This window comes from Apteryx rowi, unplaced genomic scaffold, assembly GCF_003343035.1.
Source record: "Apteryx rowi isolate R43461 unplaced genomic scaffold, aptRow1 scaffold_254, whole genome shotgun sequence".
Classification (NCBI taxonomy): Eukaryota; Metazoa; Chordata; class Aves; order Apterygiformes; family Apterygidae; genus Apteryx; species Apteryx rowi.
This window is the reverse complement of record NW_020448908.1, coordinates 1,139,889-1,167,002: the sequence shown is the minus strand read 5'-3', so window position 1 is coordinate 1,167,002 and position 27,114 is coordinate 1,139,889. Positions and strand designations below refer to the sequence as shown.

At 55.3% G+C, this 27,114-nt stretch overlaps 1 protein-coding gene across 4 annotated transcripts; it reads right to left on the bottom strand.

Annotated features, from left to right (window-relative positions):
- Nucleotides 1–22,601, bottom strand: MAST3 (microtubule associated serine/threonine kinase 3). 4 transcript variants are annotated; one of them, XM_026067103.1, is made up of 27 exons: nucleotides 22,582–22,601; nucleotides 19,679–19,767; nucleotides 19,073–19,145; nucleotides 18,518–18,538; nucleotides 17,086–17,164; nucleotides 16,321–16,478; nucleotides 14,088–14,163; nucleotides 13,478–13,687; nucleotides 13,288–13,389; nucleotides 12,348–12,480; nucleotides 11,465–11,532; nucleotides 10,876–10,961; nucleotides 10,124–10,332; nucleotides 9,542–9,680; nucleotides 9,041–9,173; nucleotides 8,676–8,841; nucleotides 8,110–8,211; nucleotides 7,599–7,721; nucleotides 7,121–7,230; nucleotides 6,802–6,956; nucleotides 6,396–6,625; nucleotides 6,003–6,203; nucleotides 5,572–5,798; nucleotides 5,325–5,447; nucleotides 4,539–4,675; nucleotides 3,976–4,157; nucleotides 1–3,728 (listed from the first exon to the last, which is right to left on the bottom strand). In XM_026067103.1, exons 1-27 carry the CDS (start codon nucleotides 22,593–22,595, stop codon nucleotides 2,554–2,556), a joined length of 4,521 nt encoding a protein of 1,506 aa, XP_025922888.1. In that variant the 5' UTR covers nucleotides 22,596–22,601; the 3' UTR covers nucleotides 1–2,553. The 4 variants fall into 4 exon arrangements, with proteins under 4 accessions (XP_025922888.1, XP_025922889.1, XP_025922885.1 ...); XM_026067104.1 differs by lacking the exon at nucleotides 22,582–22,601 and having other exon boundaries at nucleotides 1–3,471; nucleotides 3,610–3,728; nucleotides 19,679–19,877; XM_026067100.1 differs by lacking the exon at nucleotides 22,582–22,601 and having other exon boundaries at nucleotides 19,679–19,877.
- Between the last annotated feature and the right edge of the window lie 4,513 nt (nucleotides 22,602–27,114).

Genomic DNA, 27,114 nt, shown 5'->3' with positions numbered 1-27,114 from the left:
TTCATATCAAGGAACAATTTTAATACAACGTAAAATTTTCCAAATAATAACGAGACCTGTGCTCAGCACCACCCAGGAAGACAAGGGCCTGTTTCCTTTTAAGACGTTTTCCGTAAAATTCCTTTTTACGCAGCACCCAGAGCGCAGCTTTGCAGTCCGGCGCCCTCGGCCAGGCTCCAGATGCCGCTGCTGCGGGATCCCGGCGGGCGACGAGGCGCCTGCCCTGCTCCTCCGACCGGCGCCCGCTTCCCGAGTGCTTCATACAGAAGGAGCAAGACACCAATCTTAAGAAACGGGGACACGAGAGAAAGGAAACAGCAGCTCTGCGCACGGAGGGGGGTTGCCAATGGTAAGGCAGGAGCAGAGACGCCTCCGGCTGCGCCGCCAGATGGAGAAACCTCGAGCGGCGGGAGCGGGACTCCCGCGCCGGCCGAGCACACGCTGCTGCCGCCGCCGCCGCTCCTTTTGGGGGCGAACGGCTCTAAGGTGAACGCGGGAGAAGCAGGTAGCTGAAACAGCCTTGCACAAACCGCACACGTGCACAAAATAATAATCCGGTTAAATAAGCGGCCAAACGGAGGAGCCTGGGCCACCAGCGGCCTCGAGCCCGGCGCGGGAACCGCACCAGCTCGCAGCGGATTTGCATCCTGTAAATACCTGTGTTGTGACATAAGTCGAATACTCTCACTGTCGGACAYGGCCGCTAAAAAAGCCCGTACATGCATTATCAAATGTAAACATTCACGTCATATAAAACATTAGAAACGTGGGGGAATGCCAGGCTGGCCCGTAATTCATTGGGAAAAAAGCCACCAGCGAAGAGGGAGATGAAATTTAGAAATTAACAACAGGGAGAAGTTAAGAAACACAGACTGGAGCTCACTAGATTTTTTTTTTAATTGGAAAACTGGCCTTTCATTAAGCCCCGGGAAGATCCGAACGCACCGGCTGTGCGTCCCAGGGAAGGCTCGGATGTGGATCGTGGCAGAAGAAATGCAAATAGCTAAAACGAACCATCCCAACTCCTGTTCATATTTGCATCGCACTGCTGAAACCCAACCCAACGGCAAAGGTGATGGATGGGTCAGTGCCAGCTGTGCTTTTCCTAACCGGCTCAGTGTCCTAAGGAAAGACCGCTGAAGAGATGATGGAGCAGGTTAGCAGAGTATTTGGTCACCGCTGATTCATTTGTTTCTCTAAAATAAAAATTGACAYCCTGAAATCCGCTACACCTTTATAAAATTAACCCTACTTAAAAGACATGAACCACGTTCTCTTTTTCAAAGCAAACGTGATCCGAAGGGGACAGTAATCCGCCTCGGCTGGGTTCCGAGTGGAGCTGCGAGGTCGGGCAAGTGCTGCCACCTCCCGCTGCAGCTCCCGGGGCCGGGGAACAGCCCTGCGGCGCCCCGGGGAAACGCACAGAGAGGTGACGGCTATTAAAAAAATAAAAATAAAATAAAAAGCCTTTTTTTTTCTTTTAAAGCATTGCTACACATACCTAATGGCCAGTATGAACCAGACACCAGAAGGATCTTCACATAGAGCTTAGACCACTAATATTTGGGGGATTTTGCTGTGGGTTTCTGTTCTTTTCACTTTAAATTTTACAATGGAAGGAAAAGCGAGTGCTGAACCACTAATAAATCTGGCAGGAAAACCTGGAACACGACTGGCGGACGGTGCTGGTCCTGCTTCCCTATGGCACGGTGGTACGTGGAGAGGAGAACCTGGGGTGAACGTTGGGGGAGATTCAAGGGGTTTTTTGGAAAGGGGAGGTGACCGAGACTGCAAATCCAGCTCAGGGAAGGCTCTTTAAAGCATTACACYGCTTGCAATCTCAGCTCTGCTCTCGCAGCGGCAGAGCGAAGGAGCCCCCCAACCCAGGGGGTCCTTCCCAGCCAGGTCATGAATTAAACACAAATTAAAGGAAGAGCAAAGACCTGCTACTTCTCAGGAGAGGGAAGACACCAGCCTAAAGATCAGAGCAGCGGAGTAAGAGATCTCAGCTTAAATATTACTTTAAAAGTAYGTCTCAGAACTGGCTTTTCCCTAGGTGCTTTTCCAGCTGAAAATGATGTTAATAAATGGGGAAAACCTAGTGGTTCTTTGCAACATTAGAAAGCATAGCGCCTTCCAGACGGGGGCTAYGAAGCCCTCGGAAAAGGCTGGGATACCGCCAGCCTGGATCGGGTCAGACCCCTCTGACGGTCTTGCAATGCCTCTGTTTAGCTTATAAAAGTAATAAATTAGTTATGAGTATTTGCATCAAGTCCTTTCTATTCACAAAGGTTCAGGCCCTGCCAGGGAAACGCCATTGCCACAGTAAAAGCTCCCACATCTCTACAAAAATATGGACATCTTTCCAGTTAGTACAAAAGCCTTTTGTGAGTAAAATCACTGGGTTATAAGGATCCCTGCAAGGTCTGACGTTAAAAACGTTTCTGGGTGCGTTTCTCTCGCGCGGACGGCTCCTAGGGAAAGCTGCCAGCCGCGGAGCCGAACCCTTCCCGCTCGCCTCTCCTCCGCGGCCTCCTGTCCTCGCTGCTGGCATCACGCGTCCTCGCGGCCGCTYGGAGCCGGCCCGCGGGCATCCCGCTGCCGAGCCGGGCGACCGGGAGGCCCGGTGGCCGCTGGCTCCCGGCCGCCCCGTGGCGGCAGCCCCCAGGGGACGGCTGCTCCCTCCCCACACGTCCGGCGCGAGGGCCCCGGGGCCAGCGYGGGCTCCTGCCGGGGGCTCGGCTCCCTCGGCCGCGGCGAGGCCACRCTCTTGCACTCCACGGCGGTGGTGCCGTCCATCTGCTCCGTGTAGACCCTGGCCATGAGCTGGATGGGGTAGGAGCCCTGGCACTCCCACTCGGCCATGCCGAGCTCCTGCTCATCACTCTCTGATCCCTGCACCGCGATCTGCGGAACCGGCCCGGGTTTCGGCTCTGCCGTGGTGTCCCGCGAGCTCCGGCGGGCTGAGCCCTTCCCGGCCTCAGCCCATGAGGCCGTGTGGAGGCTGCGGCGCTGCGGCGCAGGCTTGTCCTCCGGCCCGGCCTCAGGCTTGACACCGTCTTCGCTTACTGGCAGCAGCTCTGGCTCGTCGAAACTCACTTCTTGAACAGCTTCTTGCTTCTTGAAGGAGTCCCGGCGCTCGGAGAGGTTCAACCTCTTCATGACAACCATCTCTTGGTCCCGGTCATGCCTCTCCCCCAGCCACTCTCGCGTCCGGGACACCCCAGCGTAGCCGTGCTCACTGGCAAACACCTGGGCAGGCGCTTCGCCCTCTCCCAAAGCCTCTCCTGCCCCATCCGCTGGAAGCAGCTCTAGTCCCAGCTTCCGACCACTGATGGTTTTCTTCTCTGCCAGGTAGGTTGCAATCTTCTCCGCAGACTGGACTCGTTTTAGCAGAGGGGACCTGGGGCACTCGGCGCTCCGTGGCCGAGAGCCTTGTCTGATGATGGTGGGGGGGGACAGAGTCTTGCCCTGGAAGGAATGGACGTTTTTGGGGTAACCGGGCAGCGGCGACGGAGACCTCTGGGGGGAAGGCGGCCGCTGGGCAGAGGACGGGGTGCAGGCGAGGGGCGAGGGGGGGATGCTGCTGGTGGACTTGCGGCGCCCCACCTTGTAGCGCTGACCGCCGAGCTTGGGCGCCAGCCCGTGCAGGGAGCTGGGGCGGACGTGGCCGGCTGGAGAGCTGGGGGTGCTGGAGGAGGGAGAGGTGCTCTGCGGGGACGCAGCATCTGCCACACAAAGAGAGAAAGGTCACGGTTACACGGGGCACGCGGCAGGACGCTGCGAGAGTGCGGGACAGGGCGAAGGAGCTGCTGAACAGCTGGGAACGCAGCTCTGACCCCAGGAGCGCTGCATCTCTGCCCATGCTATGGGGTGCCCTGAACTCCTAACTCCTTTCTGCAGCGACTGGAGCAAACAAGCACCCAGGACCGCGCGGGCAGGGCCCCGGCTGGGAGCGCGACGCAGGCGAGGTACCTGGGGGCAGGTCTGGCGCGGGGCTGCGGCAGGGCGTCGTGGGGCCGGGGGACAGGCTGTGCGTGGGCGACTCCGGGAGGCTCTCGCTTGACGACAGCGAGTGGTGGAGGCCGGAGGAGAAGCTGCGGCTGGTGTGCAGGACCGTCGACTGCTTGGAGATCTTCTTGAAAAGGGACTTCCTCCTTGGAAGAAATCAAAGGCCGTGGGAAGGGTTTCTATGGGCAGGTTGGTCAGAAACAGCAGGCACAGGCAGGAGCGCTGCTGTCAAAGCCACTGAAGCCACAAACAGCCTCAGCCTCTCTTTAAAGCCAGCAAACCTGCAAGTCTGCACAGCCAACGCTGTCGGGACTATCCACGAGCATGCTACAGCCTCCCACCTCTGGGCTCTGAGGTGTCTGAGAGCCAGGGTGTCCAGCCGGCTCCGCTCACGGCAAGGCACAGCCCATCAGATGAGCATCGCTTAAGGAGGCAGCTGCGCTTTCCCCACCCCAGTTCCAGGTTGTATTTCAGCTCCAAGACACCCAGGGACGAATGCCATTTTATCCCAGTTTGTTTCCACTCACCTGTCCTGGCTGTCCCTTTTCCTGCTCTTCTTACTCCTTCGGGCCATCCTGGTCTTGGAGCTGTTTTTCCGAGCAGGGCCAATTTTTATGGATGTATTCTCCAGGGCTGTGGTCCGCAGTGCTACTTTATTGCCGCTCTGAGAGGAAGAAAATGAGTCATTGCAACGTGCTGGACACAAGCACCAGATTTTAATCTGAAAGACCTGCCTGCGTCTCCCGCTTCGGCTGTCAGCGGAGGCGATGCCAGGGCTACGGCCAGGGCTCAGCTCTCCCAGCTCGAGGGAAAAGGCTTGGACAATTTACAGCGTGAGCCGCATGCTGCGGTGACCATGGCTGCAAGGCAGCTCTGAGTCTGTTTACGGGAACTCATGAGTCCCGAACATCCCCCGTCCCGTGGTGCTGAGTCCCTCAGTTAAAGGCGTGCGACAGTGAAGGCGAGAACTGCCCTCTCGCTATGGCCCGGTCAGAGGAAGACGGAGAACACGTGGAGGAGTCGCTGGCCCAGGACGCCCGGGCAGCTCTGCAGCCACCTATCGCTGGCGCCCTGCTGCGGGCAGGCACACGCAGCACGGTCAGACCCGCGCTGCTGTTAGCACCGGCTGCGGGAGGAGAACAGCCTCCGCTCCAGAGCCCTCCCGGGCTCTCAATTCCCACGGTCTTTAAGGCTATAAACAGTTTGCTGCTGAAAGACTTGACAGGCCTGATCCACTGGTTCTGGGGGCCCGCACACAGAAGGAGCCGAGTTTAAAAACAAGCCGGATGAACAGAGCGAGGCAGGCTGCCTACCTTCAGCAACAGCTCCACGACGTCCCTGTGGACTAATCCCAGCACAGACTCCCCGTTCACATGTGTGATGAGATCACCCGCTCTCAGCCCTGCTTCCTGGGCAGGGCTCCCATCTTCCACGCTCTGAAATTGAAGAGCCAAGACTTTGTTCAGACGCAGCCTACGTTTACTCGCGTGCTGCCCATGGTCTCGACGCAGTGCACAGTGTGACCGGCCCCTCTCCATGCAGAGCTCCCAGGCCACTTACCCACACCATGTGGTGCACYGTGTACACGTCGCTGTCCCCCATGTACACCCGGATGGCTCGCAGCGTGAAGCCGTACTTCTTGCCCGAGCTGTGGATGAGGATGGGGGGCCGCAGGCTGGTGATGGCAAGGGAGGAGTCTCGGCTAGGGGACGAGTCGCGGGAAGACGGGTTGGAAGAGAGTGAGTGGGGGGAGATGGGGCTCATGAGGGCACCGCTGCTGAAGTCATCTGCAAGCAAGAGAAGAATCCGGCTCATCCCAGGAGCCTCAGCACCATGGCTGCGGGAAGCCTGGTTCCTTTACACCCTGTGCATTGCGTGTGCTCAGCCCCGTTGCAAGGGAGCCAAACCCTCCCAGCCAGCTGCAGCACCTGCACCAGCGCCAGGGAAAAACAGCAGCGGCGGCTGCTGAACAAACCCAGTGGCCCACAAACCTGACGTGATGATGAGGGACAGGGCTGAGACAGAGGCGGACTTGGGCACTCGGCCACCTGCCGAGGTTCTTGGCTTGTCYGGCACGTCCTTCTGGCTGCTCAGACGTCGGCCGCCAGCCGGCTCCAGGCCCCGGGGAGCAGAGTTCTTGGTGCCAGTGCTGTTACTCCGGAGGCGGATGCGGTTCAGGCTGACAAGATCAGCTGCACAGAGGGGAGAAGGAAGGAGACAGTGAAATGGCTGAGGACACACACCGGGCAAGCAGTGTCCCTCTGGACCAGCTACAGGACAGGAAGGTGCAGAAGAGCTCATGCACATGGAGAAAACAGCCCCGAGCCATTAAGGCCCCTGGCTGCCTCCACAACAGCCCACGCCAGCGTCTGCAGCCTACGCACCAGATAACGCTGAAGACTTCGCTGGTCCACCTGCCGCTGCATCGGGATCTCCCAGCACAAACGTTGGTCTATCTGGCTTGGAAGGCGCCAGGCAAGGGCTTTCGTCTTCCGAGGAGAAGGCAAACTTCGGCATGGTCTCCAGGCTGTAGGTGCTGGTCAGAGCAGCAGGGCTGAGGCTGCGCTCGTGCTGGGAGTACGGCGTGGAGCTGCAGGACGTCCAAGATCGGAGCCTGCTCAGCAAGAGAAAGAGGGCTTAGGGCACTGACAGCCAAGTGAGGCAGCTGGTAATGATTCACTGCCATGTGCTTGGACATGTTGCACCGCGAGCCTCTGGCAACCCCACGGCAGGGATACAAATCCCTGCTCAAACACCTCTGTGCCGCATCCTCCCCAGCTCAGCACTCACCGGGTCTCTGGGCCCAAGGGGCGGCTCCTGTCCTCGTCTCCTGAGCTCCTGTCCGATCGCTCTGTCCTGTCCTCTTTCTCCTCGCTGTGACTCCGTTCCGAGGATGAGAGGCTGAGATTGGAGTGAGTCTCCAGGTATTCGGAGCTGCTGTAAACCTGAGGGAAAGGCCAGCAATCGGAAAGCAGCAGAAACCTGGGAGTCCAGATGGTGCTGCAGGATTCCTCTGGCTTCCAGGGGACAGTCAGCCAGGACAGCAACGTGCATGTCACCCCCCAGCCATAGGGCCTGTCTTTAGATCACAGAGGTCAGAATCAAATACCTTGCTGAAGCGATGAGAGCAGGAAGAGAACTGGCCAATCTCCACAGACGATTCCTCATCGTTGGTTTCTTCATCCTCCGAATCCAAGTGGTGGTACCTCTCGGAGCGAGCTGAAAGCAAGGACCACAGCAATGCCGGCTGCTTCCCACCCGGCAGCACCCAAGCTCCTGCCTTGCTGTGGAGCCCCCGGCCCCAAGAGGAAGAGGCCGGAGCGCTAACTGCACCCAGCCATCCTGCGTGGAGGTGTATTGTGGCTGACAACCCAATCCCAAACCCTAAGAAGGTTTTGGGATGAGAAGGTAGCATTCTTTTCTTAAGGCTGAGAGGTTTGGAAACAGAATTAAATCTGTTTTGCGACCTAACCCAGGTTGTGAAATGACCAACTTTATCCAGGAGATTTTCATCCCCTGCCAGGGCATCCGATCTGCAGCTGGAATAAAGGATTCACAGAGAGGGAAAGGAATGGATTTGGCCTCACTGTCAAAGTAGCTGGTGTCATCCTCTGACTCAAGCTGGGGGATGAATTCTGCCTTCTGCCGGAGCAGCCCATTCCAGTCCAGGTGCAGGAAGAAGGAATGGTGCTTCACCTCGTGTGCACCGCCTGGCAGGCAGAGGAAACGTGCGTTAGGAGGGGCAGCACACAGCCCRAAACGCTACCTCCTGCTCTCAGCCTGAATGGCACAGAAACAACTCATCCGGCACCCTCTCCCCACAGAGCAAATGGCTTAAGACAGGATGGATCTGCAACCTGCACTAGCCTCTGGCTTCCCAGAGCAAACCCTGACCAGAAAGGGTCCAAGTACCCTTAACACGGCAGGACTTACTTTGGTTTCTGTAACACAAAAGCAAATGCCTCGACATGAATTAGTAGTGTGCCAAGCAACTCCCAAACACTGCTCAGCCCGGAGTCACGCAGCCAGCTCAGGTGATGGCCCCACACACGCGAAGGACCACAGCCCTGCCCGGCGTGGCGGTCAGGACGCGCGTACCGGTGCCCAAGCGCTCGAGCGGGCACTGCCGCAGCAATCGTGTGATCAAGTCCTGAGCGTCAGCAGGAAGAGCCTCATCTCCTTCAGGCCATACAATCTCATCTGAAACAAAAGGGAAAACAAGTCTGAAGTCCTTCCTCCGCTGATAGCAAAAGATTGGGCTAACACGGCTGGGTCAGAGTGCAGTGTAGGCACGGGGCCACAGGGGTGAGTCTAGGGCTGGAAGGAAGAGTTTGCACCAGACAGGGCCTCATGACAAAGGAAGTTCACAGAAGTGACTTCTGTGCAAGAGGAAAATGCACTAGGAGCACTAACAAAATAAAGCCATCCTCCCAAATCAGCAAATCCAGGCTCCAAGGCCTTCACTGACTTTAAACTGAGTCTCACACAAGATGGCTGCAATAAAGCCTAATTAAGAGTGCTAGGAAGAGGATAAAAATTAAGTGGGTATGAAACCAAGCAATGAAACACTGATCGTGTTAAGGAAGAGCCATGACTGCCAGGCTGGGCAGAAAGACCAAATCGAGCAGCCGAACTGCCACCGTACAGCAGCTGCTGACACTCACCACTGATCACCTGCCCAAAGAGCTCCTCGGGGGTGTCTCCGAAGAAGGGGACGCAGCCCACCAGGAACTCGTACAGGATGATGCCCATGGCCCACCAGTCAACAGGCTTCCCGTAGCCCTGGATGAGGATGACTTCTGGTGCGATGTACTCCGGAGTGCCACACACCTGCATGGGAACAAACAATGCTGTTGACACCTCTGCACCCTCTGCAGTAAATCAAGGCCTTTGCAACTGGCCCAGCGTCTATTCTGGGTCCCAGCAACGGGAAATCAGCCAAGCAGAGCAGGGCCAGCACTGCCACATGCCCCAGCCAGCCTGAAACCTTTGCCCTAATGCCATGAGCTCTCAGGAATCCTGGAAGTACCTGCTTGTCCATGAACTCCCGAGTGTCCTTCTCTATGTGCCCTTCGTACAGGTTCGTGGTCATATTCATCAGGCCAATCTTTGACAGACCAAAATCTGTCAGTTTTATGTGGCCCATGGAGGTGATCAGCAAACTGCAAGAGAAGACAGACACAAAGAGATGCGGCTGGTCCTGAGCACGACCAGCCGGAGGAGGACAGTCCCACACCTCTGTCCCAGCTGGATGCAACAGCAAAGAACAAGGAGGGAGGATATGGAAATCAGGTTTTTGGGCATCAGCATTCACTTGCCAAAATGCAACCTCATTCTCCTTTATCTCCCCAACTCTCTCTGATGTATGGAGGCTGAGAAGCAGAGCTAGGGAACCATATGAAAGGGCACCTGCTCTTTTGTTAATGCCCTGGCCTTGGCCAGGATCAGTCCCTCTCCACAGAGAATGCCATGAGTTCCTCTCCTTCCCCATTCAGCCCACCCCGTGCTCAGACCTGACCCAGGTCCTCACTTGTCGGGTTTGAGGTCCCTGTGCACAATGCCGTAGTTGTGGAGATACTCCAGTGCAAGAACGGTCTCCGCGAAGTACATCTTTGCCATGTCGACTGGCAGCGGGCCCATGTTCTTCAGCAGCGTGGCACAGTCCCCCCCTGCGGGAACATGGGTCCTCCTGAGCCCCGAGCACGTGGGGCTCAGAAAAGGGAGAGAGGACACTGGACAGRGTTACACCAACTGCCCTCCCAAGCAGGCAGGGCTCCCAGCACCAAGCGAGACCTTCACACCCCACCTCGGAGCAGCTGCCATCCATGGGCACTTGTCAGAAACCTTCTCCTAAGTGAGCAGCACATCCACCACCTTCATCAATGTGAGAGACTCAGAACCACAGGAGAATCTTTCTGTGCTTCCCTCTGCTGACTGCTCACTGAGCAAAGCAGAGCAGGAGCCAGCAGGGTGGTATCGGTGCTCAGACACCTATCTGTGTTCCTGCACCACATCAAGGGTCTCTCCATTCGCCTCTTCTACAACAGAAGACTGGCAGATGTTGCCTTTCCCCCTCCCTGCTGCACCGTTCAGCCCCAAGCCCTGTTCTCACCTTCCACGTACTCCATCACCATGCAGAGATGTCGCTTTGTCTCAAAGGAGCAGAACATGCTGACCACGAAGGGGTTCTCTGCGAAGGTCAGGATGTCCCTCTCCACAAACACCTGCTGGATCTGGTTCCTCAGGATGAGGTTCTGCTTGTTAATTTTCTTTAAGGCAAAACGCTGCCTTGTCTCTCTGTGCCTCACCAGGTATACGGCCCTAGGGGAGAGCAAAACAACTGGGCCTCAGAACATGTCCTCCAACATCCAGGACCGATCACACAGGGCCACAGGGCTCAGACAGAGAGGCCTAATGGCAGCTATGGTCAGAAACATGCAAATCCAGAGTACGTGGGCTTTGGAGGCCTTTACAGATGGAAACCAACCACTAGACACAAGGCTTCCTCTGCTACAGGTAACCTGCCATGCACTCTGTTCACCAGGCTGGCTAAAAAGGATGTTTCCAGGCATGTTGCAAACACTGCCAGGCTTACTGGGGAACTGCAGACCCTGCAAACCTGCTTCTTCCAGACTTGCATGCAACTGCAGTAACAACACAACGAAAGGCAAGAGCTTTGCACACTAGCTGCAGCCTGGAGGGTCAAGTGGTCCTGCAGGATCACAGCTGCGTCACGTTCCCAGAGGAGCTGGCACTGCTCAGAACTGAGCAGTTCTCACCTGAATATCTGCTGCTGTGACCAGACCGTGCAGGGCAGCCACCAGCTCCCGCACAGGCGCTAGGGCACGGCCCTTCCTCACTCACCCATAGGCCCCGTTGCTGATCAGCTTGATGGTCTCAAAGTCACTCTCGCAGGGTTTCCTCCGCGGAGCAGTGGCTGAAGGCTGGCTCTGAACAAGAGACACGGAAGAGTTTTAACGTTTCCCTGCCTGCTGGTGCTTTACATATCGCTGTGCTGATTGTACACAGGAATTCATCGCATCTGCAGGGCCCATCACTGACACAGACACGGTGCAGCTGCCAACGGACGTTCCTGGTCCCTGACTGGACCATCCCTGAGCCTTCCCCATCCACGAGCTCCAAACCAGAAGACAGAGATGCTTTGCAGACCACGGCCACAAAGCCAAACCTGCCTCACACAGGGGGCCATTCCACATGACACAGCAGCAGCTTAAGAGAGACTAGGGGTGGCTGTGAAATACTACCAATAAAAACACCTGAACACCCATACATCAGTCACTCTCTTAGGGAAAGGATGATCCTAATTCTTGTTTTCCAGACTAAGATAATACAGGAGCTGCTCTGCACACAGGGTGCAAAGAGTTACAGGCTGAAGTGACACAAGACAAAGCTAGAGGAAGCAGGTGAGAAATGCTGGCAGGACTGCGCTCACCTCACAGGTATCATCATTCTCTGGTGTGATGGTGTTCCCGCTGTCGAAGTGATCCAGTTGGACCATTTCTGCAGAAGACAGTGATAACATTCACCTTCTTCTTCATGCTTAACCCCCACAGAGATAATTTCCCAACAAGCACTTTCACCCCAATCACTGAGATCCCCATGGGGATTTAGTTACATGCTTTGTTTGAGCTAYTGTATGGAGAAAATCAGGTCATAGCATTAAGAGGTTAAACATTTATATAATTCTCTTTTTCCATAGTCATTGCTGTGTTCTTCAAGGATTATGGTTCCCCCAAGGCCTTGGCTTTCTATGGATTAAGTGTTCTTGAGATTAATCTACTTTGCTGAACATGTAGGGAGCAATAATGAGAAATGCTGGGCTGGCATAGAGACTTGGACTCCATCCTGGACTGCAGCCCAGCCCACTCAAGCCCATGCCTGCTGCCTGGASGTCACTTCAGCCTTATCCCCCAGGGTCCACTCCAAAATTACATATTGCTCAGGTATAATCCCTTGGCAGGCAATCAGCCATGCGCTGATAGACCCTTTGCGGAAGAGGCACAAACGGGAGAGGAGGAGGGAGCCCAAGGAAGGTGCTGGCTCACTCTGGAAAGGAGGGGAAGGGTGAGCCGGGGGGAACGTGGTGGGTTGCCACCCTGCCTCTGCTGTGACGCACACAGGCCCCCGCAGCCTCTGCTCTGCTCTGCAAAGCTGCCCCACGCCCTCCCCGTAGCACAAAGTGCTCTTGGAGGTGGTCGGCCCCGCTGGGCCACCAGACGCCATCCAGTGCTCATTCGCGTTGGCCAGCAGCAGCCTGGGAATCTGTGTCCTGCTGGAGACCCTCAGCCCAGCGACAAGCCCAAGAGCTTCCCTACCCTCCAGCGGGTCCTTGACTAGTCCCAGCTGGCTGATGATGTATCGGGGAATGTCGGTCTTTATTCCCTGGCCGACTTTAGCATGTCCCTCCGCAGCTTCCAGGAGATGATAGAACTCCTCAGGGTCAAACTCCTACACAGGAGGGAAACCAAACAAAGTCAAGGAACAAGTCTGCCTTCGCTTTGCAAAGTTAAATTTGTCCTCTGAGCTCCACTGATGGCCCCTTTAATTGGGGCACAGGCTCTGGATGCTTGCAGGAGAAAGCTAAATGCCTTGCTCCTGCTTCTAGCATCATGCCTCTAAGCTTAAAGGGTAGATAAAAAAATGCAGCCCTGTGACCTGGCCTAGGAGAGGAGACCTTACAGAAAGCACGCTGGCAGCACGCTTTGGCACAACGGCTTCTTCCAGCTATAGAAAATGCTGGAACCACTAGCCAATTGGGCTCAAAGAGAGAGATCTACCAAATCTGCAACCACAGGATTTCACATCAGATTCATCAACAAAGGAAAATGTTTTAGAAATTGAGTGTAACAGATAAAAACTAAAATCGGATGAGAAAACTTGCAAAGAAGTTCACATCTCCACACTCCACTGGGAAAATCCAGCCTCTCCTCTCCAAGAAATGGCTCTAACACTGTGAATGGTGTTAGCTTGTCTCTGTAGGCCAGCCAGGCTGTTAACCAGGAGCAATTTTCATGGCAGACCGACCAGGTTGGAGAGAACAGGCTCTTTCTACTGTGACATCTCCTCTCTGGGCAGATGCAGACCATAACAGAGATCACACAGCCTGGTACTGTCCCAGGGTCATGGTGGATGACGGTGATCTCCTGGAGGGGCACCTATCTGCCCCTAGGTAAGAAGCTCTTCCCTACAGGACGCAGATGTAGGCAGCTCCGAGCACAGAGGTGCATTGGCGGTGCGGGAGCCACTGGCTCTTACCAGGCACTCCAGAAGGCGTGCAGGGCGGGAGATTATTATCAGCAGCTTCCTCACCAGCTGGTCAATAAGCTTCACTTCCTCGCTCTCTGAACGCTCCTGAGCCTGCCGGAGAGGAGACAGAAGCTGGCAGAGTCACCAACGGCTTGTGCCCCCGGAAGATGGGACTGGGCAGGAACTGCCCCACACTCACATCTCTGAGCATCTTCTCGAGTTTCTCCTGCAGCTCCATGAAGTAGCGGGAGGTGATGAGAGCCCCCTGGGACTTTGCCAGGCAGTCCCGGGCCAGTTCGATGATCTGGTGGTGGATAAAGCCGAGCACCCCATCCGCCAGCGGCAGAATGCTGCTTGGGGAGAAGTTCGTGATAGTGTCCTGCAGACGTTCTTCCATTTGGGCCGTGGCCTGCAAGGCAGAACAGACGGTGATGCCCGGGAACACRCACCCCAACACCGCATTCAGGGTTTGGCCAACAGAATTGCTGATCTGGAGCTACCAGCTCCTGCAGCTCCACTATCCGTGTGCACACCATGGGTTGCACAGCCCCACCCGGGACCAGGCTTCCACCAAACCAGAGAAGCCCCCTGATATCTCCAGAGACTGCTGTTTGCATGGCTCTATGATGAGGCAGAACCATATGTCCCTGTCTCCCCGGTTAGCTACTGTGTCTCCAGTGCCCTCCAACACCCCCCTGTATCTGTACGTTTTATCTTCCATCACAGAGAAGTGATTTTTCTGGAGAAGAAGCTGTCAAAATGTGTTGGAGGCACTAATGTGAGTTGTCCTCGCCAGGCCAGGCAGTTACCTTGGGGAACCGCTCCTTGTAGACATGGTTCATCATCACAATCTCGTTATCAAACGTTCCGCTCGTTCGTCCAGGGCTGTGGAGGGAGGAGGGGGAGGAAGCCAGTTGCATTATGAGATCTAAGTCATTTACAACTATGCAAATAGTTACTGCCCCTGGAGAGTCACCACGATTTGTTCTCTCTTCGTAACTCTCGATCCCACGTGTCACAAGCTGTTAATGCACATCTGAGCTGAGCGCTCAGCCTCGTACCAGCACTTCCAGCAGCATCCCTCCCCCAGCACGCCGATCRAGAGCGCCCTGGGGCCTCCCCCCAGCGGCACGCCTGCTAACACTGCTCAGCTGGCTCAGAGCACTCCCTCCGGAAACGCTCTGCTTTCCCAACTTCAGCATTTCCTCCCCCCGCACCGAGCTGCACCCTGGGCAGAAGTTGAGACAGCCTCACACATGAGATTGCATGCTAGCTGTCAGGTCCAGGGAGCATTAACCTTCTGCAGACCCAGGTCTCCAAACTCAAGTCACTTTAAAATTCAAGGTCACTTTGAATCCAGGTCTCCAGAGCTGAAAAGCTAATGCATTAGTCACTTCATTTTAAAGCTCATCTTTTGCTTCCTCTCATGCTAGAATTTCTGCTTCAGTCCCTGCCATGATGTCAATATTACAGACAGCAACTACAAAGCCACTGGAAAGATGCCTAGACTGCAGCCAACTGCAAACAGGCAAGTATTTGCAGACATCCTGGATTCCACAGTTTGTTGCTGTAATTGCCTTTTTGCAACTCACTGGTGATGGCAGAAAAAAAACCCAACTAAAACCCCACTCTCTCCCCAGCAGACACAGGGATCTTCAGGAAAAAAAACCTTCTCTCTTACCCTCCGTGTGCCCTCACCTGACCCTGCCTCTCACTGGCCCATGCCACTAGCAATGGGTCTATAATCCCTTTACACAAAGCAAGTCACAGGAGCAGCCAGCAACTCATTAACCATGATATAATAAATACCACAATCAGAACCAGATCCAAGCCGCTCACTGCCATTAAGAGGTGAGTCCTAACTCAGCACAGAAACTCTACTTTTGCTTTGTACAAGCAACAGCAACCACAAAACTGGCGTTTCCTTGGTGAAAGAGTCACAACCTGCAAAATCTGTCAGATAGTTAATCTGATTTTAATGAAATTTCAGCGGAGAACACACAAGGCCAGCTACAGTGCTGCCTCCATAAATCACAGCAAGTGCGAGGTACAAAGAGGTTCTTGAACATTTCACAAAAGAAAAAGAGGATTTAACTGAAATATCTCCCGCAAAAAGCACAAACTCCCTGTGTTTGACAGGCAGAAACTTGACCAGCAAGCGSTCCTCGCACAGAGCAAGGCCTTGAAGGGGCAATGTGGAGCTCAGCGGTCTGTTCGTTCAGCCTATGTTACGCTATGGCCCACAGATCTCAGCTCTCCACTCCCCGCTCTGCTCTCTGGCCACCACACAAAGAAGCCATGGAGCAGAGTCCCCTGCACAAATTCCACTGCCAGGATCCCCGAGAAAGCYGCGCACCCACCTGCGATTCTTGTTCTGGAGAGGCAAAGGCTTAGCAGGGGAGGCACAGCCTATAGATGTGCCTGCAGCATTCAGCTTTATTTAATATAGGTAATGCCTCCCAATCCAAGCACATAAACAGGGCTTTTAATCTTTTAATGGCCAGTCAGCTTGGCAGCCTCCCAGCCATGCCCCTGACTCAGCCGCACGCCCTGCAAGGACAGCTCATGAGATGCACTCACAGCAGATGCCACGACTCGGTCTGACCTGTGGTTCCCCTCGCCACTGATGCCTTTGAGACAACTCAGCAAGAGGCTGTAAAATGACCTTTCTGGAACAAACTCCAGTTTCTCAAACCTCAGCTCAAGGAACCTGACTCTCAGATGTCATCTGTTTCCAGGAAAAAAATGCCACATTCTAGCAGACGAGAAACTACTGAAAAACAGGCTCTGACTAACATGCACGGAGTTCTACCAGACTCTCCTGCAATGGGAAAAACTGCATCAGGGTTGATCAACGTCACAGGTCTGGCCAAGCAGGACCAGGACATCCTAGGAGCAGTTCACAAGAGGGCAGAGCCCTCGACACACTTGTAGGACCCTGTAGGTTCCTGGGACCCTGTGTATTGTTATGCCTGCGCCATGAGTACCACCGCAGCAGCCCGCTCCCCCGTGCAGCTGGTGGGTAGTTGGCGGTTTTGGTACCTTAGGCTCCTGGATCGTGGCCGCAGGCAGGGCGAGAGCCGCCCCTCCTCGTCCATGACGCTCTCCGTACTGCGGAAATGCTTCGAAAGGAAATGCAGCTCATCGGGGGTGGGCTGGTACGGCAACTGGTGCAGACGCTCCTGGGAGGACGAAGACGACTGGAAAGAAGGACAGAGGTAGGAGTCAGGAGGCAGCTCTGTTCCTCCAGGGCAGCAGGGCGGAAACCAGCAAGCCTTCTAGAAAAATACTCCTCGGAGCCTCTTAGTAGGCTGGAAACACTGACGGGCAGTGTGCAGAGCCGCTTCGCACAGACCTGCTGTGTTCAGTAACATGAAAATGGAAAGCGACCCTGAACTATATGAACTGAGGCGCTCCCCAGTCCAGCCGCGCGAGGTCTGCAAAGCCAACTCCCACTCCATCCCCAAACCCGCAGGTCTCCAGCTCAGCACGGCTCTGCTGACCCCGATCCACATTTGCCTGCAGCATCCTCAGCAGCTCCTGCCCTGCCTCTTCTACCCGCATACAAGGTGCGGCAAAGCTTTAATGCACAAAAGGAGCTGCTGCCATTAGCAATACTCTGTAGCTTTCTTAAAAGCACATTATGAAAACATGATGCAGCTAAAGCATGTGGTCAGCAGAGAAGCCCCAGAGAGGGGCTGTCTAGGAACTGGTATCACAGACCTCAGGAGGCTTTTCACATGCTCCCAACTAAAACTCAAGTGTTTCAGTTCTTCTCATCTGCTACCACAAGAGAGCAAAGTTTACCGAGACAGTGGAGCTGGGGGTGTTAGTCCCATAGCCAGAGGAGGGTAACGAAGCCAGTGACCACCTTCTGCCATCAGCCCTGCAAGTGCAAACACAGGTATCACACGCAGGAAAAAACATGTAAATGCAAATAAAGAAATAATGTCAGAGAGATAAGGATGGGAAAGAGAACTCATGTTTGGCTCTAATGAGAAAGTCAGGGACGCTCCAAAACCTCTTTTCCAAATGTACTGGAAATCAGTGAAATAAACAGTGATTTTGCAGTTAATTTTCCCAAGTAAGGAAGGCAATTCCACAATCCCAGCATGCAGGTGTTGTTCCTCTCGCAGGGGAAGTAACTGGTGAGCAGGGGTCCCCGTGAAGGGGCACTGCTCGGGCTTGGCAGGGTGGCGAATCCAAAGCGATCCAGCAGCTACCGCCCCGCGACAGCTCTGCCCTGATCTGCCATATGCTGCGCTTGAACAGATCCATTTCAGAAGGCAAAAAAGGTGAGATTCTGATTTTTAATTAGCACAAAATTTAGGCTTCTGGGACTCTGTTCTACAGAAATCGTGATTCCTAGAGCTGCGTTCAGGGAGAACACGTACCCACTGAGAGAAGAGTCGAGTTATAAACAGGAAGGCAAACACTTAAACGTAGGCGAACACTTCCTCTTGGATACATTTTTAATGGCCAGGTCAATGGCCAGGTCAAGATGAGGCCCTTCACCTCTCTGTGCTGTTTCCCATGTGAACACAGCAACCGGAGCAGGGCAGTTCACGGGGCCAAAGCCTGCAGAGCTGGCAAAGTGCTGAACCCTACGCCAYCGCCTTCGCGTGTCCTCGCTACCTGCAGGACCCCTTTCGGGCTCACGCACTCTGCCCAGCAGTTTGGCTTTTCGCTCCGTTGCCAGCACGGAAATTAAACATAACCCTCCAGCTTTTTCCCATGTGACAATCAATGGGTTAACGTCATCCATCTGCCCCCACATGTGAAATTAAACACAATGTCTTGGCATCTGCTCCTGCATACGCACACTAGCGGGGTTAACAGGGCTGGGGAAGGGAAGCAGGAAGATCTTCTTCCACGCAGACCTGGCCGAGCAACCCAGCTCTGGATGTCTGCTGAGTGTCTGTTTAGGCTTTGGTGGGAACGCTTGGAGTGGGTCAGAATTTGGGGCTGAACTCGTGGCCATCAGGAGTGTGAYGGGAACAGAGCAGTTTCTGTTCTTGGAGCTGCAGTCACAGAGCAAAGCCACAAACCCGACGGCGTTACTGCAGCCAGCACAATCTGGCTTGTCCTGCCCAGAGATGGAAGGCATAAACACGAGGGAGAAGAAGAGGAGCAGGAATATGCTGAAGTGGGGCAGACGTTTCACATGAATACAGCCCCCTGGACAAGCCCTTCTCTCTGTCCCCTTGCCCACGGAGGCCCTGCTCCTGCTGGTACTTGCCTGTCAGTCCGAGGAGCATGGCTGGAGGGCGGTGAGAGGTTCCAGTCAGGAGGGAAGGGGCACCGGGGCAGAGAAAACAAAGACAGAACAAGAAATGGTGGAAAAAAAAAAAAAGAACAGAGAAAATCACTTGAGAACAAGACAGCAGTCCCCACTCATGGATTTTTTGGGCATTCTCCTGAGGACCAGCCCAAGCCTGAGAAGCAACACAACTTGCAAACTCCAAGGAGCAAAGGGAAAGATGAAGATAAAGCAAATAGTGGGGAGAGCTCTTGGGATCTTTGGACCCCCCCCCCAATATCCTGCTCTACTTCATAGAGGGATGCAGAAAAGCCATTTTTCCCACTGCACTGGCTCGGAAAACACAAGCCTGCCCAAAACCCACAGCCACAAACACTGCGTGAACATGGATCCCTGCAGGCTGGAAGCTCATCTGTTCCTAACAGAAACCCCTCGCTCCAAAGGGAACCAAAGGAGAGCTGATTCCTCCATTAGCTTCATGTCAGGGCGAACCGCTAACGCTCCTGGAGGAGGGAGAGACGACACAGGACTCACCTGCGAGCAAAGGGGAAGTTGACAGAAGTGCTGGTGGAGAAATTGCGTGGGCTGTCCAAAGGGCTGCTCCCGGCTGCAGGGAGAAAGTGAAAAGTGAGCGCAATCTCTGCCCGGCACATTGTCTGCGATCCCGCAGCTGCTCCTTCAGATTAAAGAGTCAGGGAGTAAATTGTTTCCTAAACAACCCTTGTATTCCCTCCTGGAAAATAAACCTGCTTCCTGCAGACAGAAACCAGCCTGCTGGGAGGTAACTGCCCACCACAGACAACTGCACATGCAACAGGATTAAGACAGGCCTCCAAATTCCTCTCCCCAACAGCTGCCTGCGGCACTTTGCAATGGGCAAAACAAACTGAACAGACCCAAAATCATCAGGGACTGTCACCCCACACGGCCGAGAGCCGGGGGTGGAAACAGGCATCACAGCAGAGATGGTGCCACAGCTCAGCCATGCTCCGAGAAAGGATTTTAACCTTTGGGCTCCGTGGCACAAGCCACCCTGTCCCCCTTTAATGCATTTCCAGGGAAAGTTTCCAAAGAGACCCTATTCGGGTAATTTTGGGCAGATGCACAGCCCCTCTCTCACCCCCACAGCATCCCCCTTACCTGTAGGCACTGAGAGAGGGGAGAGAGGACGTGAGAGGGTCGGAGACGGGGTTCCCACCACTAAGCTCTTCCTGTTGCTGCTTCGGCAACTAGAGATGAAAAAGGGAGAATTAACTGTTGGGTGGCAAAGCAAAGAACAGGCACGGCTGGACAGACTTTGGGCTGCAAGACTCATTTTCAGCCAGTGCTTTGCAGCCCCCTGCTTCAGCTCGCCCAGGTGGCAGCAAGGGGACGGCCAAGCCTAGCCCGGGGCGCAGCATGGCTGCAGCTGCAGCATCGACTGCAGAACTGCCACTCCAGGAAGAGCATGTTCCCGGTAAAACGCTGCTGGAGAAGGGCCAACATCATCATTTTTAAAGACAAACCATCTCGTCAAGGTCCCACTTCTGGTTTTGGCTAGCTGGGTAGGGAAGATGCATGTAGACAGTTGGGCAATGCTCATGGGGTGAGAACAGAAAAAGGGATCTAAAAAGAGGAAGCGATGGAAATGCCAAGCTGTTTTAGGTCACAACCAGAGCTACTTCACAGTGTGGAAAATGCCCCCCAGTTCCTATTCTTTACACTTCATGTTTCCCACATCATACCGGAGAGGACAGTCAGTCCCTGACCCCTAAATCTTTGCTGTGCCTCTAAGCGCAGGCACAGCCACCCCAGCAGAGAAACCCCGCTGCCTTTTCCAGGTCTGCGGCATCACCTTCCCCCTCTGCTCTGCCCGGTCCGTGCTCACACACGTGTGGAGAAGAAATACCCAAGGGAGAGGTTTCGCTCAGACGCACTTCTTCAAACCAAAGGCAGGAAGCTCAGGCGGAGGAAGCCAAGCATGTGACGGAGCTGGGATGAAAAGCAGCTCCGTGCATGAACCCAGCCCCGTCCGCGCTCACGGCACCGCACCAAGCCCGGAGACGGGATCTCACACTCAACCGAAGGGGCACATTTGCAAGCACCTGCCCTCTGTATCGCAATCTACGTTCCCAGCCTCGAAACTCACGAGACTGCAATTCTTCTTACAGGAATTTCATTTTTGCTTTCTTTTTACCCCTTCTGCAAGTCACAGCTTCAGGGGTCCCCTTGCAAATGCACGTGCAAGGAACACACTTGGAAGACCACCTGCTGTAAGAAGATGCTGCAGCCCTATTCTTGCAATACGCAACCCGTTTAAACCTATGTTTAAAATACAATTAACACATTTAAACTTCCTTTCAGTCTGCCAGTCTGCTGAGTGGGAGCCAAGCTATGCTCAGTGCAGAGCAGAGCGCCAGCAATTAGCTGGGCACGTAAGCACYGGAAAGGTTTCCCCTCACAGAGCCCGCGTTTGCAGTTCTCCTCCTCCCAGACCCACGTCTTCTGTGACCGGCAGCTTCCTTCCCGCAGCCACGCCAGGCTCGGGAGGCCRATCGCCACCAAGACCTGCGTCTCCAGCCAGGTCCAGCTTTATCAGAGGAGCGACACACCTTTCGCTGCACGGGGCGATGCTCTGTTAAAAGGACGCTCGCAGCCTTTGCCTGGAAAGCCTCCTTTTTGTTCAACTCCACGTACTCTCCCGCGGAGAGACGCACCTCCGGCTTCGGCTGCAGCACTCCGGCATGCAGCTGCCGGGTGTTTGGAAAGAGCTGCACTTCRGCATCTCTAGGGAGACATTCGATACAACCGGCTTATAAAGGAACAGACTCGGCTGTCAGGATATTCCTCCCCCTCCAAGCCTGTTTGCAGCCCTCAGCGGCTGTTTCATGTTCAAGCCTGCACACAAACTGGGCCAGCCTCAGACTGCCTCCTCCCTGCATCTTTATTTCATCACTGAGCCCTCCTCAAAAGCGAGGAAACATGCCAGGGAAACCAGATTAGGGGAGATTTTTATAAATGTCAGATCAAGGCCACAGCCCCATGAAAATTTCAATACACCCAAGAGCCAAATTTAAATAAAGTAGGTCAAATTGCATTTCCTGTGTATCTGCTTCCTCAGGCTGCAAATTCTGCAGAGACAGGGTAGGATTTCCTTCCCAGGCTGGAAATGGAAATGTGCACAGATGCTACCAATTAAAGGACTTTGTTTAATACCATGAGGTGGCCACGTATGCCCACAAGGTCTGGAGAACGACCAACGGGAAGAGATTCTCCCAAGATCCCGAGCACAGAAATATGACACAGCAAACCGAGTCTCCRAGGGACAGAGCGTGGTCGGCAGTGTGCACGCTGCCTCCCTGGACAGGCTTTCACTGCACCAACGCACCGCAAACACCGATTACATTAAAGGTCAGAGACTGACCCAGGCTGTTCACGGCCACTGCCTGTATTTCATGCGGAAAACCCAAGGTCTGCCGGAGAGCCTGGCCTCAGCTGTGTGTACATCAGTGACACGAGGCTGATAAGACTTTCCAAGTCCGCTCTTTTTCCGACCGGGCCCCCCAGGAGCGAGTGCACGTGATTAGAGCAACACCAGGCAGCCGGTCACCTCCCGCACTCGCTGTCCAACGTGTGCGACTCCTCACGTTCCCCCAGCTACGGGATTTGAAAGCTGTATTTTAAATACCCCSCAATATGAGTGAGCAGCACAGGGAGTGGAGAACCTGTTTCCAGAGGGCAAGGACTGATTTAACCCTTCAGAAGAGCCTCCGTGCAGCCTCCTCTTTAAAAGCAGGAGTCCCAACTCCTTCACTTGAGGCCGAACATCTCAGCCAAGCCGGTGACCTGGGAGGCTGGTCCAGGGCATCCTAGAGATCCTCCTCTCCAAGCTGTGTCCTCTAAGAACCAAGGGTTCCCAGGACGCCTGTCCAGGACCACACCATGGACCTCCCCAAGCTCCATGGGAACACCAGCACCCAGAGTTGTAGCACCAACAATCGCAACAGCTTCGGATGGCTGAAATCCCACCTGCTCAGCCCCAGAGCTGAGGGGTCAGGACAAACCTTCCTGGGAGCATCCTGGCATCTGCTGCGGGGCATGTCCTCCTCGGGAGGATCCTCACAGTCTCCCCCACGGCAGATGCCCGAACCTCTCCTGCAGCCAGCACCGTGCGCCAATCACTCGCATCTTCCTGGTTTTGCCTAGCCCCTTCCTTTAAGGGAGAATTTAACACACATTGCAGCACCTACAGCTGCGAACCCGCACCCCAGCGCCCATCCCGAGGGCAACAGCGAACCGCAGCTTCTTGTTGACGATCTCGTCGAATGGCTTTGCATGCCACACGGATAAATGAGACGCAGCGAGCAAGCATGCTCCTCCACCAAAGCAGCCCGAGCAGATGTTTATTAACCAGAACGGCTGCGRAAAGCCAGCTTTCGTATCGCTCTGCTGCTGGGGGCCGCCGAGGGCTGCTCGGGCTCTCTGCTCGCCAGTGAAGCTCGGTAGCCCGAGGTGGGCAGCGCGCACGTGCCGCCCTGCTGCGTCGCCCTGGCCGGGGAGGAAACCCGGGCAGCAGGGGCTGCCATCTCCGGCCGGGCAAGGCAACGTGCTGTCTTTGGCAGCTCTGCGGTATCCTCGTGTGCTCCCACTTGGGAGATCTCATTTTGGAAGTGAAAACAAACCTTTGGCTAAGCAAGTTCCAGTAATCGTTGCACAGACAGAGTCTGATGTTTCCTGTTTCCGTGCACTCCACCCTCGGCACTACAACCATCTTGCGCCACTTTAACCCTGCTTTGCCTGACGCATCATCTACAGCTGGTTGCCTTCCCCTCAAACGCGTAAGCCGTGGGCTAAAAACAAGCCCGCGTACCCTTCAGGGCACAAGTTTGGGCTGCAGTCCAGCTCTCGCTGCCATCTATGCCTCCATCACTAATTGCACACTTGGTAAATTTTACCAAAAATGGAGTGGAAAATCGCAGTCAGCATCTCAAGAGCTGCTCGTATGTGGTGACATGTTGTCTGTACAGAGTATCGCCGAAGTTACTCGGAGACGGTGGCCTCAGCACTGCCGTCACCATCCGGCGCTTTTGCAAAGGATGTGGAAAGTGTGCGACAGCATCTGTGGCCCAAAAGCCTTTAGCAAAATAATGTGTCACCCCGCGCGAGGAGGCCGCTTCGGAAGCCAGGAAGTAAACACCAGCGCGGGCTGGGGACCCGCACATGACTTCCCACCCCCGCGCAGCACCTGGCCCTGCCACCCCAGCGCCGCTGGCCCGTGACGTCTGCAGTCGCCAGAGACCAAAACACGGTGACATTAAACCATCAGGCTGTAGGTAGGGCCAACACCAGGAAATGCTTGTGACCTGCAAGCTGATGGCAGGCACAGGCGGGCTGCGGGCATCCAACTCCCTTCCTGCAGGTCAGACACGCACGTTTCTCCAGCACGGTGTTAAGGAAACTGAGAGCTCAYCGCTAAAACTTCCTGGGACTGTAGAACGGGAAAGCAACTTCTGTCGGATCCCAGCCCGGCGCCTGTCACCTGTGACAGTGTGAATAACAGGCAGAAAGTCAGCGGTCGGTGAAAAATGAGTCCAACGTGCAGGGAGCCGAGAGAAGCGCAGGCGGCAGGTCTTGCCAGCAGCGCTGCCAGGAGGGCACGAGCCGAACGGCCTGGCGCTGCAAGCCTGCTCCGTCCCCCCGCCAGGTACGAGGCTGCAGGTGGGAGCACAAGGCTCAGCTGCCTCTTTCCCAGGGCTCCCGTCYGGCACCAGTTCCAATGCTGCAAACCGGGCTGGGTAAGCCGGTGAAATGCAAGAACTGCCTGTGGGAGAGCAAAGAGCGGGTGCCGAGCGTGGGCCCGAACGCATCCGCAGCGCAGCGAGAGCGAAGCCGCAGCCGACCGAGAGCAGCCCCACGCCGCAGCCCCGCTGGGGCGGGCGCAGCAGGCTCTGCCGAGCCCGTTTGGGCCGGGCACGGCACGCAGCGAGGCGCACGCCTCTGCACGGGCGCGAGACGGAGCCACGGTGCCGAGCGAGCGCTGCAGCAGCCCGAGCAGGCAGAGCCCTGTTACCAGGGCTGCGTTGCTAGGAGGGACGCAGTGACTTAAGCAAGCTTGGGTATGCCTACAAAAGCCGGAGTATATAAAACCTAGTCCTAAGCCTAAAATTGAACCACCCCTGCAATGCTTCCACCTTCCTACCCTATGGGCTTTACACTTCGAACAGCCACGAAGATGACGGGGATGACCGGCACGCGGCTGCGGCACGCTGCAAGGCAAGGGTTACGCTGGGACGGAACAGGCACCATCTCAAGCACAAGGAGGTCAATCAGCTCCCACATTTGTGGTTAAGCACATGAATCTGGACTCCTGGGTCTCTTCTTGGGGTGGCTGCAGACAAGATATTTCTCCAGATCCCCAAAGCAGGTGCATGGCACTATGGTGCCAAGTGCTTTGAGATCGGGGGGTTAAAAGTGCAACGTATCACGATTTCCTCTCTCAGGAAAGATTTGTTTCCAGTGGGATAATTCTGTGCTTAACATCTAAACCCACTGAACCAAGCAGCTTTATCCAAAGTTTCCACACCGCTGCTCAGCATTTCTTCTCCACTGCACTTGTGATTAAACCGTAGCCCGCTGCCTCCAGAGAGCAAGAGCCACAACGGGCTACGCTGCAGAGCGGCGTCGAAACGGCTAAGTGCAAAACGCTGCCAGGCGCAGGCTGCGCACCCAAGCTACCAACTTCCCGGCACCTGCAGCGCTCAGCTGCAGCCCTGCTCCACCGTTGCTCAAGCGCTGGCGGCACAACCCTGCTTTCAGCAAGAGCTGCGTCTAACCACAGCTCGCTAGAAAGAYGCTAGCTTGATTTTCTGGGCCAGCCTGGATTTTAACAGGGCAATCTGCCTGGGCCGTGCGCCTCGCGTCGATCTGCAGCGCCGCCACGGCCCCTCTTCAACCCAACCCAACTGTCTTCTTTCCAAGTAAGATTTAGAGCCTGGCAGCGTGGACGCTCTTTTATTACCCAGGCCTGGAGCGTGGGAGCCACGCTTCCAGCACCTCCAAAGAGCGAGGACTCGAATCTTCCCAAGGAAGTGCAGAATTCCCTGGGCCGGAGCTTTACAAAAGCATTCAACAAGTCAGGTCGATACTTACTGATTTCCTTGCCCTGAAGAGGCAGGAAGAAAACAGTCTGAAGAAGCTGCCTAACCCCTTGCACCCTCGAACAAATCACTGCATCGCCCTGTGCCTCAGTTTCCAGTAATAAAATAAGGTGGCGGTACCTGTTACGACTTCTGTCCTGCTTGTCCACAGTGAAGAGGCTACGTGTTAGGGGCTGCTATTGCCACGCACCACCACTGCGAAGAGCACAGCTAGCCGTCGAAGCCGCTCGCGGTCCTGCTCCGCGGAGCTGCCCCCGCATCATGCAGCCTTGTCAGCCGCCACACGGCAGGAAATCAGGATTCCTCAGACATTACGGTGCTCTTAATCACACTAAATATCATCATCTGTTTTCTGCCCACTGTAAAATAGGCCAGACTGGTTCRATTGCTGGATTCTAGGAATACTGATGAAAGAAGAGCAAATCCTGTGCTCTTCAAGAGAATTACAGGCTCATCATGCTCGGTTAGAGACACATGRCTGCCTAGATTATCTCTCCGGTTACATATCTCTAAAAGAGTAGCCCCCCCTATAAATGCTCCATAAATGCTCTTCACCAGCGGTGCTGCACTGTGAGAGATGCCACAGCCCCCAATCGGCATTACGACCGGCATTGATAATTTAATCTACGCCTTTTCTCATTTATTAAGGAGTTTGAGTCGGCAGTCTCGCAAGTACGCAACGTTTGCAGCGCTAACTCCTGCGCCTGCGACGAAGCGCGCACGTTCTCAGGACTGACATCTGCATCAGATGGATTCATTTGCTAAGCGACCATATTGCTTTATTCCACCCCCTAGAAATATTAAAAGATAAGTACAATGGGTATCGTTTAGCTCAGGGAACATCGCCGCTCTGCCTCCACACTGCGTTAAACACCTCCTTTGTGTAAAACCGTAGGTGAATTTCACTCCTGGGCCAACCACAGCATCCAAAATTTCAAATTTCAGCGGCCACAGGCTCTGCCAGCTGGACGATGCCACTGCCCCGGCCTCGGCCTGTCGGAGCCCACCTCGACACGAGGGGCTCGCAGGGGCACCCCCGCTTCCACCCCCCCCAAAGCACATCTGCCCCCCTGCTCCTCGGCATGCGGGGCCCCCAAACAGGCATCTCCTAAGGCCCTGCACCCCTGCACCATGCGTAGGGCTCCCAACCGATGTGCCCCCCGGCGCTGCACAGCTACCTCAGCCCGGGCACCCCTCAAGCCCCAGGATGTGCCCCCCCTCCCCGGGGCACAGGACCCCCAGCCCATGCACCCCCTGAGCATAGGGCCCCCCAAGCCAAGCACCTCCTGGGGCTCCAGGTATACCCCCAACCCCTGCACCCCCAGAGTCCTGGGAGGCACCCCGTGTTGCACAGGACCCCCAACCCCTGCATCCCCAGGGTGCTGGGGGGCACCCCGTGTTGCACAGGACCCCCAACCCCTGCATCCCTAGGGTGCTGGG